The sequence below is a fragment of the Atractosteus spatula genome, chromosome 3, assembly GCF_055471065.1.
Source record: "Atractosteus spatula isolate fAtrSpa1 chromosome 3, fAtrSpa1.hap1, whole genome shotgun sequence".
Classification (NCBI taxonomy): Eukaryota; Metazoa; Chordata; class Actinopteri; order Semionotiformes; family Lepisosteidae; genus Atractosteus; species Atractosteus spatula.
Genome location: NC_142708.1, coordinates 10,398,400 through 10,418,436, shown reverse-complemented (window position 1 = coordinate 10,418,436; position 20,037 = coordinate 10,398,400). Strand labels below are relative to the sequence as shown.

At 36.4% G+C, this 20,037-nt stretch overlaps 1 protein-coding gene across 7 annotated transcripts in view; it reads right to left on the bottom strand.

Annotated features, from left to right (window-relative positions):
• Positions 1-20,037, bottom strand: part of tcf4 (transcription factor 4) — a 207,484-nt gene that overhangs the window by 149,669 nt on the left and 37,778 nt on the right. For all 7 annotated transcript variants that reach the window (XR_016090848.1, XR_016090849.1, XM_088911566.1 and 4 more), the window contains one exon: positions 1,284-1,345. Coding sequence is in view for 5 of the 7 variants with exons in the window: in XM_088911566.1 (XP_088767692.1) it covers positions 1,284-1,345 (62 nt within the window). In the remaining 2 variants the exon portion in view is untranslated. The remainder of the gene's footprint in view (positions 1-1,283; positions 1,346-20,037) is intronic.

Below are 20,037 nucleotides of genomic sequence, written 5' to 3'. Positions count from 1 at the left end.
GGAAGGCAGTTTAAAGATAAAATGACAGAACTCGGTAGACAGGATTTGGATGGGTTTTTCCCTCTGACTGGGTGGTCTTCCCTGAGAGGGATGGCTCTTTGACCTCCCAGAGTCAAAAGCATAAAGGTCAATGAACTAAACTGCACCAACTAACCCTGCACTTACAAGAAAAACAAAGAACTCCAGGGGCTGGGAATACATTTAAAAGAACTCGACTCAGCAGCACAAGACAGTCAAATACTTAACACACTACGGAACATGTGGAAGCACAGAAGGCCATATTGACTTTTTTCCAGACAAGTACTCAAACACAAAGACCAAGAGAAGATGTTCTAAGTTCCGTAGCTCTCTCGGTGATCCTACATCACTGGCACACTTTGTTATGCAACTGATTTCTGTTTCTTGACTACTCTTTTTAAAACCTTTCATAAATGTATATATACTGTATATATATTTCGTGTATGTAGGCGCATGTCATTTTCAGAGTGTTCCAGTGTTCTGTCTTCAAGCTAAAACAAATATCTTCATTGTGCCTGGGACCTTAATGATAAACAATGCATCACACAACAGTGAATGGTCACAATTTTGAATGTTCTGCAAAACAGGGGTCATTTTTCATGTTATGCAGGAGTATAATGTTCAAAATAAATAGCAGACCAGACATGTGCTATGCCACATAGCTTAATTGCAATCATTTCTCACTAGCTTTCAGTGATGCTTTGCAACCTTTTAATTTAAGGGAACAGGTGGAATCAGGGCTATTTCTTCCGCTTTTTAAGAACACCAGAACATGTGAAACGTTACAAATGTGGCATGTTTCGAATCTCAACAACACTATCTAAAACCATGCCTTTTGTCCTCAGTTTTAAGTGCACTTCCACATGGCTCTAGGTTTTGTACTTTTGCTCTCTGGTTTGTGTTTCTCTGTTTTCTCGGACGATGAGACATCTGACGTCAAGATGATGACATGGCTGACTTTGTCAATGCCTTTGAGAATTTCAAATATTCGGATAAGGTCTCCTTGTAGCCTTCTTTTATCAAAACTATAACAGGGTGAACAAAATTGCACACGGTATTCTTAGAGTTTCTTGCTTAACCAAGTGAGACTTTTTTATTTCATCATTAAGTTTCAGAGGCTGGAATGCAGTACTAAGAGTACACTTGAAACTTGTGAGACTATTAAAAATTAAGTATAACTTTATTACTATTAAATGTATATATATATAGTTATAAGGTTTATCTTTAGGTTTATCTATAAGATTTAATTAGTTGTTTTGTCTCACCTTTGATGGGCTGGGACGAGTTCCGTTTCCCCACGAACCAGAGCCTGCTCTCTCTTCAAGGCCTAGCAAATATGAAAAAGATCTGTCAGATCGAAACATACTCCTCAGACTCCAGTGTATTCCGACAATATTCTACATCATTATTTTCAAATAATGAACTTTTCCAAATTTCTTGAAATTTCAGTATCTGCAAGATTTGTTAGTTTTTTTTATTACTCTCCCTTTATTGTTCCACCCCAATGTCCCATTTCCCATTTCCCCTGCTCAACCAACAATAATAATTAGTAATATCTTTATTATTAAATGCTATTTACAAGTACCCATTTAATTCTTTACTATCAATTAAATGTCCAGGGCATGCAATGCAGCAATTAAACATTCACAGTCACCATAATATGAAAAAGAGTAATACAAATTTAATTAAAAATAAAACGCATCACTTTTCTTTAAATCAACTTTCAATTCAAGTACTACAGCCCCTCTCAGCTCTTCAGCCACACCTCCATGTTTATTAACACATACACACATACTTGCATGTTAATTTCAATTTTTTATTTTACAAATTATACCAGTAAAAAAAAAAAACTCTTTAAAGCTGGTTTACAAAAAGAGAATTACGCTAATTTTCTATTTAATCTACTGCATTGAACATGTATAGAGCGCACAAGTGGACTGATCAACTCTATTACAAACTGCTTACCAATTAGAACTAAGCGGTGCACTCCTGCCTCTTAATCAGGGCATGCATCTCTTCACAACACAAAACTAGATGATGAGAAAATGCTTGTTCACCTGCTAAAGTAATGCCCTGTCTTCTTGGACAGTATGCTTCCCTTTTTTTTTCTTGAAGTACTGGCTGCAGAGTATTAAGAACAGCACAAAACAAACTTCTTAAAGGAGTATTGGTTTGTTCAGAATGCTAAAGGTTTTTTGCACTCCAGCTGGAGTCAACCTCCTTCAACTAGTGGTACTGACAGGGTCTGCAGCCAGTTCTTTACAAAAGTGCACATAAATGTAAATAATTAATGTAAATAATGCATTTGTGAATAGAAAATGCAGACCTAAATAACAGGACTGAACTCACACGAGACAAATACCCCTACTGCCTACTGACAAGAGGATTTTCTAACTATGATTTGTGCTATAATCTAGCCCCTTTCAAATGAAAACAGTAATATACTGTACCATTTAGATCCCATAGCAGCTATTCCAAAATATTACTTTATCAGTCTGTGTAGCAGTCCTTAAACTTCAGAATTACACTGCTGGTGTCTTTGGAATATCGAGTAAATCAATATTTTGTATTCAGATTTCCATTAATCAAACAGAGGAACTACTTATGTGGGCTTATTTGTAATACACGTCTTCAGGGTCGTCTTGAGAGATGCTCGGACTGATCTCCTGCTCTAAGAAAATGAAAATATGTGGCCAGGCACTGAATTAGATTTCTGCATAAGGAACGTAGTTTGGGATTGAAAAGATAATGTGTGTTGCAAATCACTGGATCCCCCCAAAACAATATTTTTTTTTCTCTTAAATAAAACACTGCATTTAAATATATCCTGCTGGCTTCATGAAAAGGAGATTTGCCATCATGTATCCTTGTATCATGTATCCATCACTGTCATTAAAAATATACATTTCACCTATAATGGGAGTTACAATAAATCCACATCAGAGGATTAGGACCACTAAATGCCCCCTGTAATCTAGAGTGATGGTGTGTAGACAGGTGTAAAATAAACATATAAAGCATAAATATAAAGAATAAATACTGTACTGTATATTAAATGCAGATGTTGGTCACATATTTGTACTTACAAAACATATTCCATTATTACATTACTTGGGTTGTTAAAGAAGACCGAAGACAAATCCTGCATTACTGCCCTAAAGCAATATATTAGGTTGTGCATTTACAGTGTAAGCACACTAATACACTGCAGTATTTCATCAGTTTGATGCATGTCAACATTTTCAATGCTGTTTCACATCAACCCCACAGCTGTTTAATTTGGCAAGGAGCTGACAAACAAGAACTTCCCTTCAATATATTCTTTTGTTTAGTTTATCAATAAACCATCTTCTAAAGAACATGCTTAAAAATACAGGCCTCCCTATCATACACTGGTATTGGTGTAAGATGGATAAACAATCATTATAGAAAAACTAACAGGAGGAATGTAGATTTAGAGCCTACGAAGTGATAATTCACTTTTCCGTTCTGACTTTTAGCATTTTACTGTAAACCTTCAGTCAGAGGTCAGAGCCAACTGCTTAGTCCACATCACAAAAGCAAAGTGAGGTGACACATTTCAGTACAGTTCTGTAGTAAATATTAAAATATTAAGGTATTATCAAGACAAAGAGCTGGGTTTTCAGAGGCACATACATAGCTATCAGAGAAATGCTACTGTATTTCTGCCTTTGGGCCCTGCTCCAGAGCAATGAACTTTTGTAGTGACATTAAGATTAAAACAAAGTCTCGTTGCCAACCCACATGCTGGACCAGCAAAGCAAAAAGACAAGATTTCATACTTCATGGGTTGTAGATCTTGGATAAATATTTTCATCCAATTTTCACTATTCTTGACTTCACTAATTCCCCTTTTTGCTATCCATATTCATAAATGCGATGCTAATAATTCCAAATACATATTCAGCAAATTAAATACTCTATTACATGAGCAATATTGGGTTTGCTTATGTGCACGGAGTGTTAACTACCGCCCATAGAGACCGAATTAAGCCCTTGGGTTCCGTACTGTTCTGTAACGCGCCTATCACAAACAGCATGAAACTCTGCACTGCATCAATCACAAGCTAATAAAGTTACGCTGACAGACAAGACCATTTCTTTCACAGTGATGAAATTAAACCAGGTTGACATAAAACAGAAACTTATTAATACAGTTATCGTGCTTGTTATAGGAAAACAGGCCCGTACCTATTTATATAATTTTTTTTTTTCAGGGCAGCGTAGGGGGAGGCTGAAAGATAAACTCAGTACTCGCAGCCAGCCATCCCCAAGGCCTGTCTGAACATGGCATTCTCTCTGTTGTAATACTTTTTTTTTCTTCTTTGCACGTCACAGTATAAACGCCCGGGAATCCATCAGCTTTCTAGTCAGCTAAATAACGGCAAGTGCTCAGAAGTGTTTAACTGCCTTTCCATCAGAGCTGCAGAGAGGCTTGTTATTAATCTAAATACTATCCCTTCGGCCTCAAATCCTTGGCATTGCTGCTAATTTCATGTTTTTATAATCTGCTTGTAGCACACAGAGTACCCCGTTATTCTTATTTAATGATGATGATAATAATAAATCCTTTCTCATGCCAGCAGCGACAGTTTCTATACAGTAAAACCTTTGTTACAGGTCAACTAAAAAGAGCACCTGTCTGCGCTCAGTGCCCCACTGTTCTGAGCCCCAGACCTCGACTCTCTAATTAAGCAAGGCACTCATTAATCCCACCTGCTCTTACATGCTATGCCATCCTTCAGAAAAAGGCTTTCAATTAATGTGGGAGATAAGAAAATATGCTCAAACTGAAGTGCACTTTTTCGCAAGGAAAATGTTACAGGTTCTACTACTAATTTTAAAGGTAACATCTTAGAATTTCAGTCATTACTGTTATAGTTGATGACAAAATGTTTGTCTCAACAAAATGTCTGGGTCCCACACGCAAACATTACAGTGTAGAACTCCCCATTTGGATGTTCATATGAGTCCGTCAATTGTAGAGCCTGCAGTGAAATTAGAATGATGTAGAAAACTCTCTCATCTAGAGAGACTCTCTAGATTACAACCCCACAGACCCAGATTTCACTAGTATCCGAAGACAACATTCATGATACAAGTAAAGGAAATGCTGCTGAACCTGAAGTAAAATTTAAACTTAAGATGGGAGTGAGAAAAGGCTTATCCGGAGAAGGGAAGCCCACTCCTTATACATTAAGGCCAGGTTTGAGTTCCAATTTATATCTTAATATCCTTAATGAGCTCATTATTGGCTTAACTGGGCCAATTTAACTACTTTTCCTAGCTTTTCATGTGTTGCTGCTTTAAGGTGACCTAGAAACACGGAGGCCCTCCAGGACTGGACAGCCCTGATCCAGAAAAATCATGGGTTAGGGTTATTATTTCCCAAATAATTTGAGTTTCTTGACAGCCCTGAAGAATTGCTAAACTCAATATGGCTCCTTCCAAGTAGACATGCACAACACTATTTTGCAGACATCAACCAAAACACAGGGAATGCAGGCAAAAATGTCGACTAAACTAAGACACACTCTTCGATTTCAAATGTCAAAAATACATTACAGGTTACAGAATACATTTAAAGAATACTTTTTAAAAAAGCATAGTTACAAAAATCACAGCACAGATTAACTGTATTAAATGTTCACTTAAAAGGACTTTCACAAAGATTTCACAGTTTTGGTCATGACCATGAAAATGCAGAAAATACTCTATTTTACAATATTAAATGATTAAGTAAAATATCTGTGTTTAAAAAGTTTCATGCTTCTGAAGAATAATACCTCGCTTTACCTGTACTTTAATAACTTATACAATACAATATATACATATATTTTCACAGTATAAACATTTCATACCAAGTTTTTTAAACTGAATGTGAAAGAAGAATAAAACCTGAAGTGAAAATGGCTAGTTATTTTGCGACATCTTCCTTTTCCATAAGGAAACAATGAATCACGCTATCATACTCCTTTTAGAAGCCCCACTGTCCCCAATTTGCATATTTAAAGAGGAACTACATGTAATGAAAGAAATAAAATGCTGATCACTAAACTGTAACTGCTCTGTATTTTATGAAACATGCCTGAATATACAGTATCTATTACTGAGCAGCTATCAGAAAGTGCTTTTGTGTAATTGTTTTATTGTATATTAAAGTTAAACCAATTAATGAATAAGAGATAAAGAGTAATGCTGCAACTGTGTAGATAAAAAGATTCCTGAAAGACTGTATAACTCTGATATGTAAATTACATCCATATTAAAAACTGAAAATACTCTCACTCCTTCTCTTTGGCAATACTTGAATACACTGTACATCTGACTGGACAACTCACTTCATGTTCATGACACACAGAAAGGAAGCCAACTGCTAATTGCAGTTTGTTGGGTTTCTTGCTGCTGTGATTCAGAAGAGTCTTTCAATAATAAAGGAAGCAAATAGTTTATAGAAAGGTAGCCATGGCAATAGAGTGCATCTTTAAGAAACCAGTTATTAGATTTTTATTTTAAAAAACTCAAATTTTACAACACACTACATAACTCTGCTCGGTGATCTAGTAAAATAAACATACCACTGCAATACAGATCCCGGAAAGTAAAAGCCAACATCTAAGCTTCCCTCACCAAAACAGCAGGTTAATATATTTTTTCTGACCACAAAGAAAAGGTTGTTTGGCTTTTTCTGGAACTTTTCTTATGCTTTTGGACATCACATTAATCCTAATACAATTTATGGCATCACATTTGCACGTAAGGATGAAAGTCATGTTAAATGAACATACGCAGAGTGTGTATATTCATTTGCCCTGTGTGTTATACATATTTTTATATTTATACATAATCTTTCTATACATAGAAAAAAGGCTAATTTTAGAATGCATCAGAACACAACCCAAATAACTGTCATTTTGTGGGCAAGTAAAAGCCTCAGATGTCTCATATTTACTCTAAGTAACAATCTCCATTTGCAATTCAATCAATTAAAAATATATACATAATGGCACGTGCACACTCTGCTCATAGGTTTTGTCAAATTACAGAAGGCACTTTGGGGCTAATTCTCGTGTAAGTGCATGGCCCAGTGTGTAACCTGATTCATGCAGTAGCAGATACTCTGTAACAGAAATCCGCCAGAGCACTATCAGGCTGAGGGTATGATGTGTCATGCCAAATACTCATATTTAACTATATATGAAACAAAATCATGATCAGACACCTCAGTGCTGCTAAAGATGGGTAATCCCACTAGTGTTTCATCAGTGTTATCCAAATTATTCACCATAATTAAATAAATGTTCATAATTGGGTTTTCATATTGACTAGTTTAAAGTGGGTACACAGGTTTAAGTGTAGAAAATAATTAAGTGAAGACTTTTCCTCAACTAATGCTCATAATAAAGCCTGCATAAGGCACTTTCGGCACAAAATAAGCAATTAGTTCTTTGCTGAATAATTTGTAACTATTAGCTTCAAACAATGCATATCTTATGGGTGATATATACATTTGCTTGAAACAACAGTTAGACAGCTTCTGTCCTTTTTTAAATGTTATTCAAATGTCCTTGAAAAAAAAAGAAATCACTTCACATTTAAGCAGACTACACTGCACACCAATGAAGCGTTTAAAAAGGAATACAGGACAAAGACCTGCTTCATATGGAATCGAAATGAACTGCAGATACGATTGGCAGACCAGCTTTGATGCTGTAGATGTCTGTGTCACAGGAGCATGGAATGGCAACCTTCCCTGTGTTGATCACAGGGAAATGGGATGGCACAGCAAATTCTCAATAGGATTTACTAGGCGTGTCCAGTCACAATCTTGGAGGGCCACTGCAACTGTTGATTTTCTAGGACTCTGTAAGGTATCAGCACCAGAGCAGCAAGGGGACCTTTGCAAACTGTTTCCATTGAGACAATGACATAAGTGGACACCCTTGGCATACACAAGGTACAGCCGAGATTCATGAGGTTCTGTGGGACAGTGATATAAATTCCAGATATTCTTGGAAAAGTGCTTATTGGTTCACTTCAACATGATGGGCAGAAGATGACAATGCCATTTGTGTCAGCACCTCAGAGGAACAAATAAGCACAATTGCCACATGAAATATTGCCCTGCCAGTGCAAATGGGACATGAAAATTATACACGTCTTAATTATCTGTCAGGCCTAACTCTGCAGAATTAAATCAACTTAATCTCAAAGGCTTCCTTATAACGTCCCTGCACAAAAAGATAGCATTCACGCAGAACAAAGAAAGACAAGGGTCATGCAGATTTCATAGTAGTTTTAGGCCTCTACATTCAACGCGTGGCCTCTAAAGATCCTTTATTTTTCTTCTCTTTTGAACATCAATTTCTAACCAGTGGCAAATGAAGTATAACCCTTTTACCCTCTTGACACAAGAGGGTCAGCTGTGCAAATTCATTCTTGTTTGAAAACCTGGGCCCACACCTCTTAAACGTGCGAGGAAAGATAAGCCAGGAGATGAAATGATCATCTGTACACGAGGATGGACTCAGAAGTGGAGATGTTAAGAATTGCCGTGTGGCTTCCTGTGCGAGGTGAGGCTGGGAGTTAATGGCTCTCCTTCTCCGGTGCTGTTGCTATAGTTACTGAAGTAACTGACTAATAAAATTGAAAAAGGTTTTTTAATCCCAAAGAACCCTCCTTGTGTAGTGGGGGGAAAAAGTTTACACTGAGTGATCTGGGGAGTTACTAGTCAAATGTTATTGTACTTAACATACATACACAATCTTCTAATTTCCCTAACAAGGTTTTTTTTTTCTTTATGAGGTGAGATTCTTGCTTATTAAGGAGTTTTTACTTCCACACCTAAAGTCATTGATACATAAAGCCTTTGCGATATGCATTTCTCACTTAAGAATGCAAAACTGCATATAAATTGCACAGAGTTGTTTTTCATGCCAGAGATTAAAAACAAGGGATTACAGGGGAACAAACTGTGGGCTATGCAGACTACTTTACACCTGTGTATAGTATGGGTTGTGCAAACAAGAGGGGTCCTATTATGGAGACCCAGGTGCACAATACCGACAGTACTCGGACACACCTGTCTGTTGCAACTTTAGGAATTCAGGCACTACAAGTTTTCTCTAACTAGGAAAAAAATCAAATGAAACATTTAAGTTTTTGCCTAATGTTTTTTTTTTCTTAAAAAAGGGAAACTGAATTAATCCATTAAGTATTTAGTTATTGTGGAGAATGGGAGAGTAATGTTATGGGATTTTTCATGTCTCACCGACATTAAATCTCAGACGAAAAGGCTTTTCACTACCAGCATGTTTTATGTTATGTGCATAGTCTGCATTTAATACAGTTCTCTACCTCTCAACACTCCTCACCCTGCCAATATACAAAGCACAGAACTGCTAGGCCCATTCCCACAGAATTCTTCTGTACCTGCATGTATTAAAAGAGGAATGGTTGCTTTGACAATGAACTGCTAGTGACATTTTATTCTGACAAGAGAAAAATTGCTGGCATATTCATCCATGGATACAGCAACTCAGGAGAAAACCACAGCGTCTTGAAGATGCACTCAGTGGTTTTTAGAACCATGAGCCCTAAACAAGACACTCATTAACATTATTATATATATTACACATCACACATTAAAATACAAGGCTATACCACCAAACCAACTAATGTTCTTCCAATTGTGTTTATGACATTTTATATTTTATGCTCAATGGAAAAATATAAAGCATATAACCCAGCTTCCTCCTATTTACCAGATCTTAAGTTTGGTTTTTGTGTTCTTAAAAATGAAAAACAGTTCAGTGAACAGCATCGCACTTGCCTCCCCTAGTCATGCCAACCCTGGTCAGAATTTGGGGGGGGGGGTTGCAATTGGTGACATTTTCATTCAAATCAAATTGAAGATTTAAAACTTTTATTCCATTTAAATAAAAGATTTTCAAATGAATTTTTAACAATGGATAAAATTCTCTCTCAATCATCCATGATTTTAGCCCTTGCATCATAAAATCTTGATATGCACCGCAACAGTCCACAAACATTTCCATATTGATTATCGTCAACACTGACAATGATGTGGACAAATAGTGAAATGTTTGCTTCCAGATTTAGTTTTAAAAGTTTCTTCTAAAACTAAAACAATGACATTTTTCTCAGCATATGATAATCCACACTCTTCCAGTCCAAGCCAGCTCTCTTGTGCACTACCATTGTCTCAAAGCAGACCTCAGTGAAGTGCTACAACCATGTACTTTCATCTGCTAGTTACAACACACAAGAGTACAAATTCTCTCTCTTTCCTTCTTTAACTTTTGCTTTCTGAAATGAAGCAGTGAATGAAAAGTAAATGGCCTAAAAAAAATTAAGAACAGATTTGGTTTGTGAGGAATATTGACTTTTTAAGTTCCCACATAGGTTTATCATACAATAAAACATTGAACTGTATTTATCATTAAGTCACAGAGCCTCCACTGGAAAAACTTAAGGTGCACAAACGACAAAAACTCTGTGAATTCAAATGTAAATCCTGGCCAGTCAGGGCTCTTGACCCCTTCCTGTGCAATCCAGCAAAACCGCATTGGACTTCCACTTGGGTAAGCAATAATAGGTGGTGGTTCTTCTCTCCAGAGATAGGTACTGAAAAATGTAATGTTATAAGACCAAACAAGACATTATTGTGAACATGAAAGAAAGAATCCTCTTTTTATTCTTTCACTGGACAAAAGGGAATTCTGGGCCATGATACAAAAGGGGACGCACAGAAGTTACGCCTTAAGTGTCACAAAATGAGCTAAACTGCTCCAATGCAAAATAGCTGCCCTCGACAATATATGCAAATACAAACAGGGAGCCAACAATTTCCAATTTGCAGCTTCTGATACATGTAAATTACAAAGGAAAAAAAAAGTACTATATTGTACCTGGCTTGCAATGCAATAAACAAAGAAACAATGCACAAAACGGAAAGTACTGGAAGCAGCTACAAAATCAATGTTAATTCCTTAATGTAATGTAAAATCCTCAAGTCATTTTTAAGGTATATTTTCCAAACGCTCTTCTCCAAGTTCATCAAATGCATATCTGCAAACCCCCAGCTTTCAACAAACCTATTCACTGTTATTAACAGGTGCACAAGCAAGGAAAGAAAGCTTCCCCCTGCTCTAGGAATGCCAGATGTCTGCAGCTGCTTAACAGCCCTTTGGAAAAGACTTGAGCTCAGTAGGCATGGTGGTGCACTACTGTGGCTGCACTCGCAGACAAATCAACATGTAAGAGAACAGTGATCATTACGGGTTTGCAAATCCCGCAAGGTTAGGAGCTGAGAATACAGGGGGAAAAGGGTTAATCAGGAATGAATAAATCTACCACCTGATTTCAAATAACTGCAGTATCACTGCTGAGTGCATTGCAACCTGCAGGGAGCAAATTGCCTGGATTAGCATAGGAAAACGGTACAAGATTTACCAGAACTGCAACACAAATTGTATCCTGAGCAGCAGTTATCACTGATCACTTCCCAGCTGAATGAAGGGCCAAAGGCTAATCAATTACAAATCTGTGTAGCAGAGATTGCTTATCATAATTTCAAACTAATCAGTTCCCAGAGCTGTCACCTCTGGTTTACCTAAATAATTCTCAAAGCTGAAAAAAAAAGAAGTTCAAGCTTGTTTGATGCAGCCGTGATTGGGGAACAAAAAACACAATCTTCACTGCACGCATTTTTGAATGTGCATGTACAGCAGCAAAGCACAGCCTAATATTAAAATGCTCCTATGCTCACACATCACTTCCAAAATCACAAATTATAAAGAACTACAAGTAAAATACAACTATTGTGCCCTGCAATGTCCTTGACCTGTTTTATGACATGAACAGACCTATCTCTTGCGTTTTTTTTTGCGTGGAAAGGTTTGTACAGCCATTGGTACGATCGTGCATCACAAGCTCTTACACTTTACAAACCACCTACCTTAAAACAAACAGCATGCAAACGTGATTATTTTAAGTCAAGAGGATACACAAGTGCATCACCACGTCAATTTGTTACTCAAATGTTACCACAATCGCCCAGCATGATATGTAAAATAACCCAATTATTTAACAAAAACAGGAGAAAAAACTTCCGAAAATGGCTACACAGCAGGCTAGATACCTGAAAACAGACTTCTATATGGCACAGTTTCAGTTTTAATGCAGAACATACAGGAAATATTTGTTTTTTCAATGAAAATTTAGAAATATGACATAACATGTGTTACCCATAAAATCTCTTTCATATACATTCAAAATTCATCTTCCTAATGATATTGCAGTGTTGTTAATTCAGATTTTGAAAGAAACAAAAACGAATGTTAATTTACTCTGTAAGAAAACAGACGTTCGGCTTATTGAATGAAAGGGCCATGGTCATGAACAAAAACATGCTGAAAGCAATCTGCAACCAGTAGTCAGAGAGTTAAATATGAATGTAAATATGTCATTGTACATTTTTTCCCCTAAATGTTGTGCATGGGACATCAGGAGATTTCAAGCATGCACTAATAACCCCACCCTAATAGAAGATGCCAGTTCCTAATAAAAGAAATGGTTATTAATTTAAACACATTTTAACATCAAAACACAACATTTCTGCAGTGCCTCAGCACTGACAACATGATGAAAAGCAGGCCAGAAAACAGATCCGATCAAAAAGAGTGAGCGCCAGGTGTTTTCATTTATTTTACATTTCGGTGTGCTAGCACATTACCACCACTACTACCATAACATCATGGTATTATTAATTATATGGAAAAGTGTTTCTTTCATGGCTATAAATAACTTGTGTATCTGCCTGAGGACTAAATGCACCACTGACCCATTCCGAGACACAGGTGCTTTATTAAACAGAAAGCATGTGCACCAAACCTTTGGAATGCGGCTTGCAAGATTCTACTCCCTGTCTGGAGATGCCCAGAAATTATTATGACACACAAAAAAAATCTTTATTTGAGGAGAAAAGAAAGAAGGTGATCAGAAATGCAGACTGGTGTACCTGTCAGCAATACAGAGAAAAAACGCAGACAAAATGTTTCCGGTTCACTTGGATGAAATGGTAGAATTATTGTATATCAGTGACTGGGAAAGTGATCGAGTGTTTAAAAAATAAGAAGCTCTTAATCAGTAATAAACTGCCAGTAATGAAAACCATTGACTCTGATAAAACAATGTATGTTCTTATTCCTTTCTTGCAAATTCATGGAAGAGATTAATTCAATCAAAGGAACTTTTGATCCCCACAATGGAAAATACATTACTAAAAAAAATACAAACTAGAGGATTTAAAACCAGCTTTTAAGCAAATCTGGAAGTCTTATGTAATCACAGGTTTAACTCTTAACATGTTTCTCTGGTGATGAGCTCACACTTTGCAAAAGACACCTCCTTAACAAGGACTGATCGATAAGCCGTTCATGTGAAATTTCCATTGCTAAGTAACATTCACAAAATCTGTTATTTTCATCCAGCAAATTAAGAAAAACTGAAAAAAACCTTTGTGTCTTAAATTCAGCTTTGCGGTTCCCCTGTGGGTTTTCTGCTAGCATTGTAAACTTGTCTAGGTCAGGAGATACCAGTCAGACACTTCGGGACCAATGACACGGTATTGCAACGAAAAATAACAAAAGACTTGTTTTCTCTTTTTTTCAAAGCAGTACATTTATAAGGCAATAAAACCTTAACTGTTCAATCCCATATATGGCTTTAAAGAAAGAAAGAAGTCTGCAATCGTATCACAACTATAGATGTGGGAATTCTGCTCATGAAGGAATAGTAAATCAAGATGTTTCGAGCAGCAGCACGACTTTTAAAAACACCCCCTAGTTAGTTGAGCACACAGCGGGGGCCTCTAAAACAAATCTAAAGTAAAGAGGTGGAATCTCAGAGCAGTGATATAATAAATCAGGGAAGCATGGTACAAATTAAACCTGAGCTGGCTCCTTTTGGAGAAGCCAGGCAGGAGGAACCTCTGCAAAGAGGAACAGCTGGAATCCGGAAGCCTGCTTTAGGTTTCATTCCGCTAGCTTTGACACCGCACCATCCCCTGTCAGAGAAGTGGGGAGAGATTTATGCCGGACAAACCCTGTTTCTTTTAATCAAAAAGGAAAACGTATAGTGCTGAGGGTGGGATCTGAGGGCTGTCCCCAGATAGGTCCAAAAAAAAAAAAAGAAAAGAAAAACTTTTTTTCATATTTATAGCTTGCGAAAGACTGGGTTACAGAAGGTTCTAGGTTACAGAAGTTGGTTACCAATGAATGCACTGACAGTCACCACTTATTCTGGAAGCCCCTGTACCTCATCTCTGCCCAGGAGAGTTGCCAGGGCTTCACAACACCTCATCATCTTTTTACTGAAGTCCAGGGTTCAGAGTGAAAAACTGTGTACAAGGTATTCCACTATGGTTTAACAGAGTCCCCCTTTACATTCATATAAAATCAGCCATTTAGTACATAGTACTGTATCAGCAAAAGAAGAACTGAAACCTTTATGCTACCCAACCCTTTCCACCTCCATTAACTGCATGAACAACTTTACAAAATCAAAACGAGGTAAAATCATTTCCCAGCTAAAGTAACACATAACGTTCTCTGTGATCTTTCACATCAAAATACAGAAGCAAAACCCCCACGTTACTATGACGTGCTGCAAAGCACAGTAGGGAAAATGGTTCAGAAAGGACCATGAGTTAGTCGTGACTGCTAAAATGATGCGACAAGACCACAGCTAACACAGGTGGAATGATTAAAAAGCCATTGTTTCAATGAGCAAATTGCACACATCAAATATAGTCAAATTTCTTTCAATTCAACTTCAGGCAGTGATTTCAAAAAGAAAAATAAGAATATAAATGTTGAACTCTGTGTAGATTGTTAAGATTTTCCAATTCAGAAGTATTTTACTCGCTGTTTGCTGAAGACCTCTTCAAAACTTCTGTCAAATTAAATAACTCACACTATTAATTTAAATAAACCGAGCTTTTACTTTCAGAATAGCCATCACAGAAAAACCATGTGACAGGGCTGCTTTATTTTATAAGTTCAGCTTTGACTGGTTTACATTTCTCTAAACAAAATATGTATTCATTAAAAACAAAGAATGTTTTCTCCATGCACAGTTTCACTCCAGAAACCATCATTATATCTATATACAGAACATTTTAAAAATCCTCTGTTGAAGTTATATGACTATTTGAACTGGAAACAAAAGAACCAAAAACACCACCACAGTTTGTAAAATTTTAAGAACACACTTCAAAATCGTGGTAAACGTCACCTTATACCGCCAAACTGACTCCAATCGCACTCTGTTCATGTCTGAGTTCTTGTAAGTAACCACAGAACTATTTGTGGCGGGCAATGAAATTAATATTCATTCATTTTCTATTGCATCTACTAAGAATTTTGTTGCCACACTTCCTAGCAAAATAGTTTTGTTTTTTTTATCCACAGGCATCAGTGCAGTTTCTTGCCCGAAATCTCCCCTGGTGAGTTCATATATCAGTATTTAACTGATGTCCGATATAATTAAACCCCCAAAACTGTAATACCAACACATGTATGATATGGTGGATCTTACTCTTTCATGGTTTCTATAAGTCATGTAAATTCAACGCCAACTTGTAATTAAATAATTTACTGCTAGACGACACAGAAATTGTTTTCCAATCAGTTAGATAAACTTAAATATTGGATAATATGCCCCACTCACCAATTTAGGATTAACTGAATCAAAATGTATCTAAATACGTGAAAGAACATTATTTAACCTCATTTATGCATTTTACATAGCACCAGACATGACAGGCCTAAAATGAAAATTACTCATTTTAATGTTGGAGAAAAAATAGTATGATACAGAAGTGAGCACTCATTGTTTTTTTCCTTTTAAACAATACTGATGTTTCCCAAGTTCTCCTGCTGTAAAACGTTTGACGCTGACTGGTATACTTTAAAAAGGAAATCAGTGATGTATTCTGTCTGACAGTGCATTTTGCCTTGTGTTTTGAAGTTGTAAACTTGATAAGCAATAAGAAGGAAGAAATAATTCTGCATATTTGTGGAATGAGTTTGTGTTGGGACAGCAGATAAGCCGTGTATTGTTTCTTTAAAAACCAGTGTACAGTAACAGAGGGAAAAGAGCGCTCTGAGCCGTGTTGTTCTACACTGGAAATCAAGTATACTGGCCAAACAGAACACTGCAGCTTAAGCAAGTCGAAATGAAAAGACAATTTACATGAAGAGTTTTTTGTAATTATTAATCATTACACATTGAACTATAGAATGTTATTTTAACTTAAAAAATAGTCATATTAAAACAAATGGACATCCCCATTAGCAAGCAGACATATTTTATATAATCTGAAGAAGGCTCCACGGCTGAAACGTTGTTTTCTTTCTTCTTTTTTTCAGCATGGAATAAACCTATTACTTGATATTTTATATAAGCCCATAGGGGTTATATGAGACCTTAAAGCTTTAATTGTTGGAAAAAGATCATTTATCCTCATCAGAAGTATGATTAATTTGAAGAATGCCTCCTGTCCCCTGGTAAAAATTATTCACAGATTTACAATCAAATATAAATCTATTTGAGGAAGCTTGAATGCACATTAATCAAAGCATCATTTTCAAAATTCCTATATGTTGGAGAGAACTACATACCTTATAAAAAACGGTTTTTACCATTTCTGACAATATTTTGAAACATACTGAAATATTTAAATAGTTATTAATAACATTATCTAAAGACTGCACTTTATAACAGGTGTGGGCCTAAAATAACTAACCAGCCAACTTAGTGATGTGGCTTTGTGTTGAATTCACAGACACTGCTTTGTCCTAGTCCTAGATAATACCTAAATTACAATTAAGCAGTCCAAGATTAGTACTAATCAAACTGTAAGAAATCTGTACTTATAAGTAGAAGCGAATGATATTAACTGCAGTTTTTCTTCAAGTGTAACCATTCACTCCGCTTTCAGATAATTTCTTAATCTGGTACTGAAGTGCATGTCATCACTTCTGTTTAAATATCTACCATAAATGTTTCAAGATGAGCATTAAAAGACCATTTTTAAGTACCCGTGAACCAATTTCAGAAACGTCTACAACCAGATCAGGGCTTTCAAAATGGAGTTCAGCTCAGATTCCCACACAAAAATATAAAAGACAGCTGCATGGTTTAAGCAACACAGATGAAACATGCACTCCTGCTGTGTGGTTGGTCTAAACCTGTGTTGTCTGATTACTTAGCAGTATTAGTTGTGATGAGTGCTGAGAAAGAGTGCCTTTAAATCTCAGCCACACTAATACGACAGAATATTTCCCATCACTGCGTCAGTTCAAAACGTGCCACCCAGCGTTTCTTGCCCTCCTCCTGTAATTTTGTATGCACTGACTGATAAGGCACGGGGACCGGACCATCAAGATGAAGGAAATGAGCAACAGCCAAACTCACTACAAAAACGCAAACATGAGCTAACCTGCTACTCTGAACAGAAGTTTTTCTTTTTTTCTGAAAAAAAAAAAAGTTTGTTAAAAACTGAATATCCCAGAAATTCCCAGATTAAACTTCTGTCAACATTTTTTTTTCCTTTAGCAAAATCAAAATTCTGAGATTTGTAGTCTGTCTCACCTCCCTTCCACTCTGCATAGCTGGGATGTTTCTATAAGCCGTTTAAGTTATTCCTTAAATTGTCCCTTGGGACATAAATAAATTATTTCACCTAGTCCAGCTGTTTTTCAGCTGGGTAAAAAGAACCTGAAGCTTGAATCAGCCCAAGAACTAACTCATTCTTCTAAAGAACCAATTGTGAATTATGAAGATCTATGCCAATCTTGCCTTTTCACTGGGCTTTTATTCAAAGCTCCTTCTGTGAAAATATTTTGTTTTCTCTACATTTTACTACATTAGAGAGAGTCAGCTTTTGCAGTATGTTACAGCTTCTATCAATTACTAAAGCACAATTAGCTAATGATACTTTTTTCACAGTCACCATACCTGCCAACATAAAAACTCAAACCCTTTTCTCAACTGCAAAACACCTAGCACAACTGCCAAATTAAACATGCATTAAGTGCATTTAATGGTCCATCAATTAGTTCAAGCTACATTTATTAGTACATTTTCCAATACATGGAATATACATATTAACATGGCAATCATAGTTCCCTTAGAAGTTCATATAATATATTTTATGTTTATAAACTAGAACTTTTTAGCACTTTTCACCTCTAAATATTTCACACAACTCAAAGGCATGAATTAAACAGTAATTCAATAGGACATGAACTGCATTTAGTAATTTTCAACTAGCAGAACAGTTTTTTAGTTACCTCTAGTTTGGTAAGCTCACAGCTCACAGCTCACAGCTCACAGCCCACTGCTATAAGCCTGGTGCTAGGAAAGATGACGTAGAAGATTGTAAAAGCCTGTAATGTGCAGGACTCAAAATCACTTCACTTAAAACTGAGAATAGGAGGGACTTCTTTATCCAAAGGGTTGTTGGAGCATGGAACAAGCTAACCAGCCACTTTAGCTTCCTTCAGGAAAAGGATGGATTATCAATAAGCTAATAACATGACCTCACGACCACATGGACAAAGTGATCTCTTTTGATTTGTAACCTTTCTTGTGCTCACTGACAGGCGATTCCAGAATTTTATTCTATTCACATTTAGTTTTGCTTTTTAATTCCTATTTCTTTTTAACCGAGATCATTTTCTCAAGGCTATGTTTTACAGGGCATTACCATGTAATATATCTCAAACATTAATTTGATGGCATTACTACAAATAGCAAAAACATGTATACAAGGCTTAACATTGACTAAGCAGGCCAAATGCCCCCTCTTCTGTAATGTTTCTTATCTTCCAGACAATGCGAGAAAGCAAGACAAAATGCCCAAGAAACAAAAAATAAAAATGGCAAAATGTTAGGATATTCAGTTCAAAGAGGAGAATTTGAATCAAGGGATGTTAAAATTTTGTAATGTATGAGTAAGACTTCATCTAGAATATTGAATGCAATCATGTTCATCACTTTACCAAAAATGTATTACTGTTCAGTCCAGAGACCCGCACACAGATACATTCCCAGGCTCAAAGGAATGCCCTATACTGACAGGCTGAATGGACCAAATCGATGGGACTGAATTCAACAATTCAAAATCCCCAAAAGGCACCTACAAAAACCACCTATTGGATATTTCAGAATGAACAGCAAAACTGTGTTACTAATGCATATTAAAAGTTGAAAGGAGGTGGCACTTTTTTTCCGTGCAGGGTTATGAGGGCCTGGAACAAGCTGCCGAGCCAATGTCTTCGCTTCTTTCATGAGAACGGCTGGATGAGACCCTCTTTACTGGTGACACTAAACTGCGTAGACTGAGGGCTTTTCACATACTGAATGAATCACAAAACACCCAACAGTATAGCAAAAAATGTACAATAAAAAGGCATTATTTTGTAATCATTTTAGGCTTAAAACCGTTAAGAAAATAAGAAAAATGCCCTTATAGGATGAAATTGCCAACATGTAGTGAAAACATTAAACACATAATGCTCCCATTTGTTACCCAATCTTATGATGGAGTCAAGAAATCTTTAATGCTTAGTATAAAGTTATTATCCATTTAAGTATACAGCAATTTGTGTATTTGATCATGCACAGTATGGTTGCTATGGGAGAAACATATACATTTCTAATCTAAAGACTGCCTATACCTACACCCTTGTAATACTAAAAGTGTCATAAATAACCAGCTAAACAAATGTCTTTTACCATTTAGAGATTCTTTCACCTCTCCTAATCCAGTCTTTTTCCTGTAGTACGCAAAGCTGTCACTGCAGTGAAGGCATAAATGTTACTAAACAAATACAAATGCGATGAATGCTTTTGCAATTTGAATATTCAGCTTTACGTGAATATACTGTTTGTGGCTAACGAACACTT